This window comes from Ovis aries, chromosome 10 (assembly GCF_016772045.2).
Source record: "Ovis aries strain OAR_USU_Benz2616 breed Rambouillet chromosome 10, ARS-UI_Ramb_v3.0, whole genome shotgun sequence".
Taxonomy (NCBI): Eukaryota; Metazoa; Chordata; class Mammalia; order Artiodactyla; family Bovidae; genus Ovis; species Ovis aries.
This window is the reverse complement of record NC_056063.1, coordinates 21,165,615-21,179,809: the sequence shown is the minus strand read 5'-3', so window position 1 is coordinate 21,179,809 and position 14,195 is coordinate 21,165,615. Positions and strand designations below refer to the sequence as shown.

The window sequence follows — 14,195 nt, the reverse complement described above, 5'->3', positions numbered from 1 at the left end:
ATGGAAGAAGTTTTCATTTATGTTTCATGTTAAAGTTTGGAGAAGCAAGGAGATACATTAAACTGGTGATATACCTTAGACTCTATAAGTTATAGGTGACAAGTATGTTGGAGGATTAAATGTGATGATTTAAGCAGAGTATCAAATTAAAACCCTGGCACACCCTTCAGTAAATGACAGATTGTCAGCCTGTCAAGTTGATGTGTGATTTGGGGCGATATTTGGAATGAACAAGAGGTCTTTAACTTTTTATCTCTCACTCCATCTTTGATTTATCAAGGAAAGATTGTTATTGTTATTTTTAGGGGGCACAATGTATTTCCAGATGATAGGGAAGTAAGTATATAGCATACTCAAAGTTTGGTTGATAAGTGCTTATGCTGGAAGCATTAAATGCTTTCAGTTCCCTAGGAAATAATGATTCTCAAACTGATTCGCCAGGCCTTTACTGTATTTTTGTGTTTTAAGTTAGCCTTCTGATCTAATATTTTATAATTTATTTCATTTTAAATGTTAGATTCCAAAGAATTTAGAATACTATATAACAATTGTATGTAGTTATAAGGTAGAGTTGGTAACATTATTGTGCATCTTTTAAGAAAAAATGCTCTTTTTCAGAGTGTGTATGTCCTTTTGGAGCTTTAGTTTCTCATATTTTGAAAAGTCATGCTTTGTATGTTAGAGTAACTTATTATCATTTGAGCATGTTAAATCATTACTGTATTAGTGGAGGTGGAGAATTGTCAGAGCCTTAGGGGTCATATCATAATCTGTATTTTTTCCTCTGTCATTGTCTTTGGTCTTGGTCGCTTGCTTTTTGTTTTCTTAATTTGTTTCTTGCTTTCATTCCTATTCCTTTTGCCTTGGTGTTATTCTTAAACTGTTATTCAACTCCTTAACTTGTCTTGGTTTCCTTCAGTCTGTTTTTCTCTGGCTATAATTACTCTAAAGCACACAATTTAGGTGTATGATTCCACTTGTCCAAAACATTTCATTGCTTTTTATTGTCCACTAGATTTCTCAGTACCTGTCACAGTTAAGCCAGTTACCTTATTTATCCATCCATCCATTTTATTCATGAAGCCGTATTTATTGAGTTCCTTCTGAGAACTGGACACTGCTAGGCTCTAAGGATCAAGTGGTAAAACAAGCAGGAGCTCTGCCCCCTTGGGTCTAGTTGAGAAGACAAACATTAATAAAAGGATCATGCGATAACAGTAAAACTGCAGTGATCATGTATCCTACAAAAGGGAGGAGTATGTACTCTGAGAGCTTAAGGGCATACTAGATCTAGTCAAGAAGGTCACTGAAAGCTGAGATTTGGAGAGGTAAGGAGGACTTACTACACATAAAATGGGAAGGATCATACCAGGTAGAGGCACTGTACAAAGGCTCTTTCCCGAGGGGAGTGTTTTGAGACTGAGGGACTAGAAGAAGGTTTATGCGACTTGCAGCGTAAAAGAAGAAGGATCATTGTACAAAATGGGAAAGAAGGTTGGGCTTGACCACACAAAGAGTTTTGAGGCCATGCCAAGTACCGTTATTAATACGACTGCAATAGGAAGTCTTCCAAGGGTTTTATCTGGGGAGAGGGGGTGGAGGAGTAGAAGACAAGCAGATGTTGGAAGACCAGTTAGGCATTGTTAGTTCTGACAGTAACTTGATCATGGAGGTTGGTGATAATAAAAGAGAAAAAAGCAACAGTTGCAGGAAATATTTAGAGAGTTAAATCAACCAAATTTGCTGATGTATAGTGCTTTTGAGGGGTATAAGGAAGAGGGAGATGGCTTCTTGCAAAACTGGATAGATTGTGGTACCTTTCACTGAGCTAAGAGATCTTGAGAGAGTAGTTCCATTTTGGTTGGAGGAAAATCATGAGTTCAGTTTTGAGCAAGCTGGGTTTGAAGTACCTTTGAGCCATTCGAACGGGAATGGTAAGTAGACAGAAGAATATTTGGTACTCAAAAGAAAGATCTAGGCTGGACATGCACAATTTTAAGATGCTGAGTGTAGGTAGTATTTGAAGCTGTGAGTAAGTGGATTGTGTTTTGAGTATAAATCTTGAGAGACTGCAGTATGGAATGGCTAGGTGTTAGAGGTGGAGGGGGGTGGTGGAGTGGAAGACAGAGGAGCAGCAGAAGCAGCAGGGAAAACCATGAGAATATTTCAAGGTGAAAGCCAATGGAGAGTGTGTTTCTAAAGGGTGGTAAATAGTTTTGAATGCTGCTGGGAAGCATAATAAATCATGCTAAATCTCAGTGACTTGTGACAGTAACAGTTTATTGTTTCTCAAAAACTTTTGAGTTGGCTTTATTGAGCTGGGAACTTAGCTGGGGCTAGAACATCCAAGATGGCCTTGTTTACATTTCTTGGGTTTTGGTGCTCACTGTTGCCTGGGTACTGGCTTCTTGACTCTGTGACGTCTGTCTCTCCATAAGGTATCTTATCATGCAAGGGTCTAGTTCATGCTTCTTTACCCAGTAGCTGGATCTCAATGCCTTGACAGTGACGCTTTGAGGCCTGTTAAGACTTAGACCTGGAATACTGTCATCTACAATCATGGCCAAAAAATGATCACCGATGACTTAATGTGGGAGTTATTTTAGTAGAACGGAAAGACTAGGAAATTATTAGCAGATGAAGAAAAATTCCTTATCATTCCCCTGTATTTTCTCTAAAGTGTGTCTTAGTCACTCAGTTGTGTCCAACTCTTTGCGACCCCATGGGCTGTAGCCCACCAGGCTCCTCTGTCCATGGAATTCTCTAGGCAAGAATACTGGAGTGGGTTGCCCTTTCCTTCTCCAATATTTTCTCTAAACTTGACCTGAAATAGGCTACTAATTTCCTGAATGCTTCCTGTTTCTTTCCTCATATGCTTATTTCCTCTGAATATTATTCCTCTCTCTCTCCCTTATTAAAATCCTGCCATTCTTTTTTTTCCAATTTTAATAGGAGTATAGTTGATTTATAATGTTGTGTTTCTGCTATGCAGCAAAGTGAATCGGTTTTACATATACATGTATTCACTCCTTTTAAAATTGTTCTCCCATGTAGTTTGTAGTTTGAGCATTGAAATGAATTCCCTGAGCTATGCAGTAGGTCTTTAATAGTTACCTATTTTTTATATAGGAAATCCTTACAGTCTTCAGTTTTTCTTTGAATGTTGCTCTCCAGCAGTTCTGAATTTTAATTTCGTTTTTTTATTCCAGTATTTGTTATTTCTTGCCTTTTATGTTTTTGATCTTAATCTTCACTCTGCATATGCCCTGTAATCTTCGAAAGGTTCTAGAGTTTCATTAAAATTTTTATTCAAAGTAACTCAAATGCTGTTTTCTCAGAGAGCCTTTGTTGGTTCATCCCCCAAATAATCAGTTACCAATAATCAATTATTCCTCTCTACCTCATGCATACTTTTACTGTTGCACATATCATAACATACTACACTTATTTATTGTTCTTGAAAGTAGGAAATTACAGTGTCTGCTGTGTTGCCTTTCGTTAAATAATTCCTGAGTTACAGCTTGATTTGTGATCTCCATTCTTAATTTTTAAGGAAATGCCCTGCATGGTAACAATTTAAAATTTTATATTAGTAATGACCTAATTACTTCTTTGTTACTGTGCCAAGTTCATTGGTATTAGGCCAGTGCATTAAGCTAAAAGATGGGAGATGGTTTGGTGTGTGAGGTAAAAAATGTTTACGAGAAAAAAATATTTGGCCACACTGTTTATATCTCTAAATTCTAAGGCTAGAATTTATGAGGTTGTATTGTATGGCCTTGGTAGAAGTATGTCCATGTGTAAATTCTCATTATGAGTATGGTACACTGAGCTTGATGGAGGAGTTGTAATGGCTTCGCCGTACATAGCGGTTGTCTCTGCTGTCGGTGTCAGGTAGATGTTGTAGCTCATGTCTTCATATCCTCTACGTGTGGGTACGTACAAGGGACATAGAGATCAGCTGGTTTCATACCGCAGGGCAGAAGAATACCTTAGCTCTTGGAGACAGGACTGGCTGGTTCTGAGACCCACCACAAACGTGGCAGTGGAGCCCCTGTGTGTGTGTTGGGGTCCATATCTGTGTGTGTGTGAGGGTAGGGAGTCACAGATCTTGCTGGCAGGACGCTGGCTGGTGCTGTGCCCTCTGTAGCCCTTGTTCCACTTGCACTCTAATACTTGCCTCAGGCAGGGGATGGGAGGGACTTCATTTATTCTTTCAGTTGATACATGCTATGGGGGGGACACAGAAGAATCAGATCCTTCTTGCATTCTCTTAAACTGGAGAAGGATAAGCAGCCAGGGAAATAGGTCATTAAAACTTAGATGGGAAGTATGATTATTATTAAAGGGTTTATAATTTGAATTACTTCAGTAGTAAAACCAGCTGGCAAAACATCCAAATGCAAGGGGAAACCTGCTAAGAGTTAGTACAGATGACATCAGTCACCTGACTCTCACGATGGGCTCTGGTGTGATCATCATCCAGGAGTCAGTCAGGTTGTGTACCAGGAAAAAAACTCTCTTTGGGTCCTGAATTTAAAATGTTTTTAAAAGAAATTTATCTTCTTTTACTGTTTGCTGCCTTTTACTTGTTTTTCTACATTCTACAAGTTTAAAAAATATGTATTAGCATATGAGAATCCTGATATTAAAGTTTAAAAAATTTTTAATTGGCTATCATCAAGACAGCTAGCTTAAACTTTTTCTGAATCTTATTTATTTGGGTTGGTATAGTCCTTATTAAATAATGCCTTGCTTGTGCTAGGCACTCAGTGAATAACTAAATAAAATTTAAGTTGTTCCGTAGTCCAGCCTTAGCAAAATCATAAATAATTAGGGACTGAACCATAAATAAATACAAAACAAGTGAAGAGAAAGTTATACTTTTTTAAGTACCTGAAGTTTTGAATATGCTCAGTGATAGACTCTCACCGTCCTAATCTGCCCTTTGTTTTTTATACCTATGGAGAAATAAATTGTATATATATATTTTTAAGAAATTCAGGAAAGACTAAAAGGTGAAAGGACAGTAAGATAGTTCTCCAAAGGAAAGAAGGAAAAGTAGGACAGTCTTCCTTAGTTTAGATTGAAGTTAATTTCTTTTTCTGTCAGCTACTAAGGTAATGTAAGAAACCTGGAATGGTGAGCTCAATAAAATTAATCAATTAAAATAGTAATACAGAAAACCTCAATTGTATTCAAGTAAAAATAAAACTTGGTTAGTATAAATAGTTGTCTTTGCTTATTATTTAGTCCGTTAGACTGAAACTTTGCAAAGTACAATTTTATGAAGACCCTAATAAAGACCAGTAATGTCATGGTTATGGTTAAGTTAATTGAATTTCACATGATTTATCCAGTTTTTAAAATTTGCAGTCCTTCTTTGATGCTCTAAACTTGATTATATAGCAGAATTTATTTAAGTCTGTGTTTTGCAAACAGGTATCTTCTGACACACAATTTTACATTGTAGCTTGTCTATAAACTGGGGATAATAATAGAACTACCCCACTGGTTTGTTATAAACATGTTATAAATATGAAAAGCTCCTGGAATGGTGCTTGACACATACATAGTGAGTGCTCACTATGCAAGCCGTTATTATTATTATTTACTTGTGTTGTTCTTATTGCCTTACCTGTGTACTTGAGAACTGGAAGTGAATAGCAAAAGGGGAAAAAAGTGCCTCTTTCCATCAGAGAGTCATGGGGGGACTGGTTTATAAAAGGAAATCATTCTAAAATGTTTATAAGATTTAGGATTTAGTGGTTCAAAATCACTAGATTGATTCAGAAATGGATGAGTGAGTGTGTGTGTGTGTGTGTGTTTAGAACAATGTCTGCCATATAATAGTTCAGATCAGTCGCTCAGTTGTGTCTGGCTCTGTGACTCCATGGACTGCAGCACACCAGGCCTCCCTGTCCATCACCAACTCCCGGAGTTCACTCAAACTCACGTCCATCGAGTCGGTGATGCCATCCAGCCATCTCATCCTCTGTTGTCCCTTTCTCCTCCTGCCTGCAATCCCTCCCAGCATCAGGGTCTTTTCCAATGAGTCAACTCTTCGCATGAGGTGGCCAAAGTATTGGAGTTTCCGCTTCAGCATCAGTCCTTCCAAAGAACACCCAGGACTGATCTCCTTTAGAATGGTTGGATCTCCTTGCAGTCCAAGGGACTCTCAAGAGTCTTCTCCAACACCTACAGTATAATTGTTGTTAATAACTTTTTGCATCATCAGGCATTTGAATTTGAGTAGTTTCTTACTAAAGTTTCCTGCAGTTAAGCCTCAGAAAACAGCTTTTATAAAACTGTTTTCCTGTAAAGTATTCAGAAATAAAAATCCTAATAAATATTTTGGTAGCCAATACTGTGACTTTCTGTCTTCTTTTTGTTTGTTAGCTTGTCTTTAAACACATTTCTAAAACTGATTCATTTAGGAGCATGATCCCTGTCCTCAGAAATCTTGGAGTAGAGGAACCATGTTTTTTATGCATCTTTAAGTTCCCCGATCCCACATGCCGAATATTTGGTAGGGGCATAAAAACAGGAGAACAAATATAAGTTTCAAGAAATATTCTGTCTTATAACATATTTTAATAGCCAGTTAAGGGTGTCACCATGGCGGCGGCTTTGGCTCGGCTCGGACTCCGCTCGGTCAAGCAGGTTTGGGTTCAGTTCTGCCCCTTCGAGAAGAACGTGGAATCGACGAGGACCTTCCTCCAGGCGGTGAGCAGCGAGAAGGTTCGCTGCACAAACCTCAACTGCTCAGTGATTGCGGACGTGAGGCACGACGGCTCCGAGCTTTGTGTGGACGTGCTGTTCGGAGATGGGCATCGCTTGATAATGCGTGGTGCTCACCTGACCGCCCAGGAAATGCTCACTGCTTTTGCCTCCCACATCCAGGCTAGGGGCGCGGCGGCGAGCGGGGACAAGCCGAGTGCCAGTAACCGGGTGCTGACAGCACAGAAGAGACCAGTCAACAGATTTTAACCCAAGACTGCTAAGGACACTTATTTAAGAACTTAATTACTCATATCACTATCTGGAGGGCCACAGAACGCCAAAAAAAGAAGAGGCCTGTGACTACAAACCTAACCGGTGTTTCTGGGACGAGGAAAGATGGGAGGGGTGCGGACAAATTTGAATTTATTTCAGTTTCTTACCATCACTCACTGCGTAACCCTTTTGAATTTGGCTGCTCCTTCTGCTACTCAAGGTACCTCTTACTCTTATTAGAAATGCTGTTTTCCCAGTCCTCATCTTTCCATTCCAGTCGCATTTGCCGCTGTTAATTCACTCCTTGAGGGACTTCTCTTCCTCTTGGGCCCCTTGTCTTCTCTTGACCATAAAGGTGTACTGCTCTCCTTCCTCTTATTTTTGAGGCGTCTTGTCTTCTGTCATGACTTGAACTATCCTCTTGGGTAAAATCCTATATTTCTGTTTGGCTCTAATCTTAAGTTCTGTGCTATATAGTCAAGGTACCTACTATCAATTTTCTCCAAATTCTAGCAACACTTTTTGTCCAAAATAAAACTGATAATCTTTGCGTGCTGTCTATAGTGATCCTTGAACAACGGCAGGTTTGAACTGCAGGGGTGCTCCTATATGCTTCTTTTTAAAATAAATACTACATGATCTGTGGTTGTTTGAATCTGCAAAAAAAAAAAAAAAAAGCCAGTTAAATAGAACTCTGTGTAGAGTCCTTATGAATGACTGAGCTTTGGGGCTAGTGATTATATCTATATGTAATAGAGATGTATATGAACTTTTCTTGTGTTTGGTTTTGTAGTAAAATAGTACTGTTATAAGAAGATAACTACTTGAATGGATAATTTATTGGTTTTGCATATTAATGTATACTAATTCTTGATTAGAATATGTGATATAAACATTTCTTGTCATATTTGGCTAGTTTAGATTTTTTTGTTGTTGAGGATTTTTAAAAATTTAGTGAATAAAACACAACATTGCAGATAACTGAGTACTGTTTATTTTCTTCCTCTACTCAGTTGTTATTTCCCTCCCTGTTCCCCATCCGAGAAGTAGAAATTATCATGAATTTGGTGTATAGCCTTCCATTTCATGTTTTCTTACTTATACTCTACTTGTATGTTATACACATGTAAAACTACTCTAATTAATTGTTTAGTAGTGCATATAAATGCCATCTTGGTGTCTCGTTTTGCATCTCGCCTTTAATTAACACAATCTGATCATCAGTGTATTTGAGTTTCTTTTATATATTTATAGGCCATACGGGTTTCCTTGGATATTTTGGGGTTGTTTTTTTTTAGCCCTTTTTTAACTTTGGGAATTATTTATTCATATTTGTTGCACATTTTTCTAATGGTTGATATTATATTTTTCTACTTGATTTATGTGCTCTTTGCCTTGATTTTCCATATATTCAGAAAGACCTCCCTTTGTGATTATGAGACATTGCTAGAATTTCAAGTGTAGACTTTTGGTTTGGAGTAATTCAGCTCTCTTGAGTATACGCTTTTTAAGCTAAAGCATTTTATCTTTTTCCTGTACCTGTTTGTTTGCCATCACTCCTTACTATTTTACTAGTGCCTTTCAGTTACAGGGAATTTTTTTCCCTCCTCTTTGGTGATGAGGGTGGTAGTGATAGGAGAAGGCAGAAATAATAAGAAATAATGAATAAAAATTTGACACATTTATAAAATTAATACAGCTATGTGTAAAATATACTCATGACCCTTCTTGGCTTTTTGTTTTACTTGAAATACATTCTTGATCTAGCCAGTAAGCAGATAATGCTCATTATTATCTGATTGGGGTGGGGGTGTACATGGTAGGGGTCTACTGTCCTATCCACCGTTATACATGAGGTCTCTACAGTGCTGTTAGCCACTGGATTCTTGAGCCGGGGCCAGATACCATTACTTTGCAGAGCTACTGCCCTAACAGTTGAAACCTCCAGCGCCACTGGTGCTTTGATATTTATCTTCTGGCAGGGTGTGGTGGGTGATAGCAGCAAGGGCTTGGAGTTCCCAGGCTGTTTTGCAAGTGTCACAGAACCTTTAAGGTTAGAAAACCTTCCTCAGGGAACATCCTGGCCCAGATTTCTTTGAGCGTCTCTAACCTCTGTCTTAAAAGTAGGATCAGTGCCAGATGAAAAGCTCATGACTCTTGGCCATGGGCTCGAAGTCTTGGCTGGCTTGATAGAGGAATCTTGCAGGAGGTTCTCTTGGCATAAGTCTTGTGGAGAGAGGTGCCATTTTAGCAGAGCTTCACTAGAAGCTCTTTTCTTAGCACTGAATCTGATTTTTTTTAAATGGTTTGATATAAATCAGTGAAGAGACTTGAGTTCTTAAGTCAGTATAGACTGACTTCAACCCCTAATTTATCAAGTTCAGAAATCTTTGAGGTCAGAATTAGAAAGGCTATAAGCGATACAGTCATCTTGCTTTTGACAAAAATAGTGTAAACTCTGGCAATTAATTTGGAAGTGATATTTTAAAATGTGCTCTGTATTTAAAGAAAACTCCAGTATTTGAATAAATCGGTCCCTGAGTATGCTGATGTGGGATTTTATATCATTTAAAAAAATTTTTTTATAAGTAATAAGGATTTTTGTTTTCCTTAGCACTGTATCATTATCACACTCAAATGTTCTTAATAATCCCAGTAACATATATTTTGAATTTTCCCAGCTGTCCCAAAAGTCTTTGCTCTCGTTTTGTCTCTTATTCTCTAATGGCTCTGGCCACCCTCCCCACCCCTACTCTTTGCTCTTTCCTGCCCAGTGGCAGGTTTCATTGAAGATGCCAGGTCCTGTGTCCTGTCCAGTGTCCCGCATTCTGGGTTTGACTGACTGTTCTCTGTGGTGCTGGATAAGTTGATCCTGTATCCTCAGTAGTCCCTGAGGGACTACCAGTAAATTGGCGGTTGGAACTGAAGGCTTGGTTAAATTCAGATTCAGCTTTCCCTCCTGTTTTCCTTCCTTTCAGTGTTGTGTCCTTCCGTCATGAGGCACATTCTGTCTGGTTCTCCCCTTTACTTATGAATGAAATTAAGGTCTGGATCTCTTGGTGCCTTGTGACTCTGTTACTACAGAGGTACAGAGTAGAATCACGTTAAAGCGCTTTGGATTTCTTAAGAATCTTAGATTCTGATTGACCAGGTCTTAGAAGGGATGGGCAGAGACATATATTAAAGACCACATGGAAGAAACCCCCAAATCCTCTACTGTTACTTAGATGGATTATGAATCATTACCTTTGGTACATTTACAGTATAACTGGAGTGACATAGCTTACTTTTAGCAGATGCTCTGGGAAGATCTGTGTTTCATATGAAATGAAGCCTATTTAAATCATTTAACTGTGGAAACGTTTGAGATGTGGTGTGATAGAAAAAACACTGGTTTGGACCCAGGAAGCCAAATCATTTATTCTCTCTGGGACCTGTGTTTTAATTTACATCTAGAAAGTAGGAATCCTAAGATATTTATCATAGGCTTGTTTTAATGATGAAATGAAACAATTTATTTGGAAGCAGTCCCAGCACCTAGTGGTGAGTTATACTGAAATCTGAAAAGCATTACAGAAATAGATTTATTTTTTTCAATTAAGGTCTTCAGAGTAAAGCTTAAGAAAACTGACGTAGTAATATCTTATGTGCTATTTCATGTATCTATACATATATATATATAAGCTTTTGTTTTTTAGCTTATTTGAATAATAGGAGACTCATGATGTAGTTTCAATGTAAGTGTAATAATTGTAGCCTTTTTGGGAGGCATAGTGTGTGGACATCTTTTTTTTTTTTTTTTCCCCTTTCAGCTTCATTTACCTCTTAATTCTCCTTTGCCTGGAAGTGAATTGACCAAGGAACCTTTTCGTTGGGATCAGAGACTCTTTGCATTAGTGTTGCGGTTGCCGGGGACGATGTCCGTAGAATCAGAACAGTTGACAGGTGTGCCTTTAGATGACTCTGCAATCACACCAATGTGTGAAGTGACAGGCGGTAAGTTTTTTGCTGGCGATAATTCAGTGACTTAAGCAGATTTTATCTGAATGTTTTAAAATGTGCATTTCAACAACTCCGTGTTTACAAAGTTACTATTAGAAGTTACTAGACATACATCGTGTTAAAACTACATTGATGAAGGTCTTTGATCTGTTGAATAAGATGTAAATACTATTGGGTCTGATAATGCATGATAATTTTTTTCTAACCATATAGCAAATGCTAATATTTGAAGTTGTTAAACTTATTTTCTTATCTATAAAGATTGCCAATGATTTACAAATGCCATAGAGTTATTTTCTCTGACAAAACATTTCAAGAATCACCTCATTGTCCATGTAATGATTAATGCCTAGTTAAGTACAGTTTTACCCAGAGGCAAAGAGGAAGTGAGATAGGTTAGAGGAAAACAGGAAGCGAACTCTTAACCAGTGAACTTAACTAAGTGAATGTTAGTAAAACTCTTGAAACAGAAGATGTAATAGACTCAGAACTTCTATATGGTGCAGTTGGTTAACAGGTGGGTTAAATTCATGTCAGTATGCATCGAGTGCCTACTGTGTACCAAGCACTGTCCATGCTTTAGGCCTTCTGTAGTAAATATGACAAGCATGGTATTCTTGCTTTCACGGTGCGTTGTCGTTCTCTCTTAAGGAAGTGATGGTATATGTCCAGGTCTGGCTCACCACTCTTTCACTGGTGTCCTGGGTTGTGCCATAGTCTCCATGCACTGCTGATGCACTGAGATGCCATCATAGCCGGCTGTGTAAGTCAAAGGAAAATAAGGTCTAATTAATGTTTTAGGTGCCTTTCTTCTAATATTCTGTGGATTTTGGAAGCCTGCAGATTTCACAGATGAAAAAGAATAGCCTACATAGATAGGTATGTGAAGTAGATAAGTTAAACGATTCAGAAATCACCATTGATGGTATCTTTCAGTGACCCAGAAACCTTAGTTGGTCAAAGAATTAGGGAGCTTTCCACAAACATGCATCCTGAACCTCTTCTAATGTAGTGCTTTGCTTTTCTTCATGCTCCTGCTAGCAGTAATGGGAAACTGCTCAAATGCCACTCGTTTTCTTATAGTATGCTTTCTTCTTTATTTTCAATGAATGCTGACTGAAAAGTGTTTTGAGGATAAAACACCAAAAAAGTAGAAATAACTGAAAAGCTAACATCCACTGGTGGAGTACTGTTCAAATATGCAGTCATGTTAACAATTCTGTGCATTTTTAAATGATAAGAATAGTGTATGCATTTATTTTTTCCTTTATAGAGTAATTTATGTTCATTAAGGAAAAATTGGAATGAAATTTGCATGTGTTGCCAAAGTGATTAATATTTTATTCTATTTTTAATGTATACATTAAAAATTATATAATTGTCATTGTAAGCGTTTTTCTTTTATTATCTTTAATTAATGAATACTCACTCGATACCAATTAGCTGTTTTTGATCATGGGAATACAGCAGGAGCAATAGACAGAAGGCTTACATGTTTGGGCTGTATGACAGATAAAATGATGTAAAATGAGTAAATCATGTTTTTGAGAGTTCTGCTTACTGTCAAGTAAAGAAACAGGGTGAGGCTGCAGAGGCCATGAGGCCGAGAATGAGTCTTCCTGGAGCGTCTTCTGAGAGGTGACGTTTAACCGTAAACCTAAAGGATGTGTGTACCCCAATTTGAGTCAGTTTAAAATGTTGCATATCCTTGGAAATTATTATACTCCTTGTCTAAAGAATTAAATAAAGCAACAATTATTCTTTTATAAATTATATTTGCATATCTCTAACCTTGATGTTAAAGTCACTTGTTTGAATGGGAATTAAATCAGTCTTGCTGCTGCTGCTAAGTCGCTTCAGTCGTGTCCGACTCTGTGCGACCCTGTGGACTGCAGCCTACCAGGTTCCTCCGTCCATGGGATTTTCTAGCTGTGTCTTAAAAGATATTAATCCCTTTAAAATGATAGTTGTAGCATCTTCATCAACCCTCTCTCCTTTTTAAAATTGAGGTATAATTGATACATACAACATTTTAGTTCCAGAGGTACAACACAGTGATTTGATATTTGTTTAAATTATGAAATAATCACTGCAGTAAGACCAGTTAGCATCTGAACAGAACTCTGAATAACGGAGTAAACCATATGAAGACCTCTGTAGAGGAAATAGTAAGAGAAGGATCATGCCCTGTATTTTGGGGAGCAGCAGGAAGGCTGATATGGCTACAAGCTTATGTAGGGAAAAGTAGAGAATAACAGGTTAGTTTCGAGAGGGGTCAAGGGCCAAATAGTGAATAGCCTTTTAGGCTGTAATAAATATTATTTATTTTCCCAGTGTGATGAGAAGTCATTGGAGGGCTTTGACATCTGGTTTCTGTTTTTGAAAGACTACTCCAACTGCTAGATGAGAATGTACTGTAAAGTGGCGGGAATGAAAGCAGGGAGACTAGCAGAGATGATAGTACTTTGATCTCAAGTGTTTATGTTTGGAGATGGTGAGAGGTGGTCTGATGGAAAGGAAAGACTGAGGGTAATGAAGGAAGAAGGAATCAAGGATGATTCCTGGGTAATTCAGTTGGTCTGAACAATTGGAGGTGAATGGCTGTGCTATGTACTGAGATGGTTATTCAGGAGAAGCAGGTTGGGGGGAGGCACAAGGATGGTATCAAATTTAAAAAATACCTAATAGACATGTTGGTGGAAGTATTGAGAATAAAAAGCATTTTATAAAAATTGTAAGACTTTTCTAGATTAAATAAATTTAACTTTCTTAATTTATGTAAATAGGACTGTTGGCCAACTTAGTATTACTACTTTTGTGTCTTAATCCATTTTATTAATACTTAAATCCTTCCTAATCCTAAGGAAGAAAGTTGGTTTTTTTTTTCACTTTATTGCTGTGTTTAGATTTTTTCTTTTTTTGTGGACCCTACATAAACACAAGTGAACCAGCTTCTTGGCTTCAAAGTGTGTGTTTTTCTCACAAATATAGTGAGTGATCTCAGACTCTTTATCCTTTAGTACAAAGTATCAAGTATTCCAAGAGGTAAGTTTTGACATAAAGAATAAGAGAAACATGGCATAGGTTGTGGGCTCACTTTGTAAAGATGTCTAAATTTGCTTTAACTTTGAAAAGAGTTAATGAATTTTTATTATTTTTATAAGTGATTCAAGTTTATTTACTTTTTCTCTAATTTT

The 14,195-nt window shown here is 37.6% G+C and overlaps 1 protein-coding gene across 20 annotated transcripts in view; it reads left to right on the top strand.

Annotated features, from left to right (window-relative positions):
• The window catches only part of INTS6 (integrator complex subunit 6), a 105,471-nt gene that overhangs the window by 48,858 nt on the left and 42,418 nt on the right, over positions 1-14,195 (top strand). For 18 of the 20 annotated variants that reach the window (XR_009595210.1, XR_009595208.1, XR_009595207.1 and 15 more), the window contains one exon: positions 10,809-10,992. The exons of 1 other annotated variant lie outside the window; for it this stretch is intronic. Coding sequence is in view for 11 of the 19 variants with exons in the window: in XM_042254755.1 (XP_042110689.1) it covers positions 10,809-10,992 (184 nt within the window). In the remaining 8 variants the exon portion in view is untranslated. Of the gene's footprint in view, positions 1-6,600; positions 7,978-10,808; positions 10,993-14,195 lie in introns of those variants that run through there. One more of the 20 variants, XM_042254760.1, reaches the window with a different exon arrangement.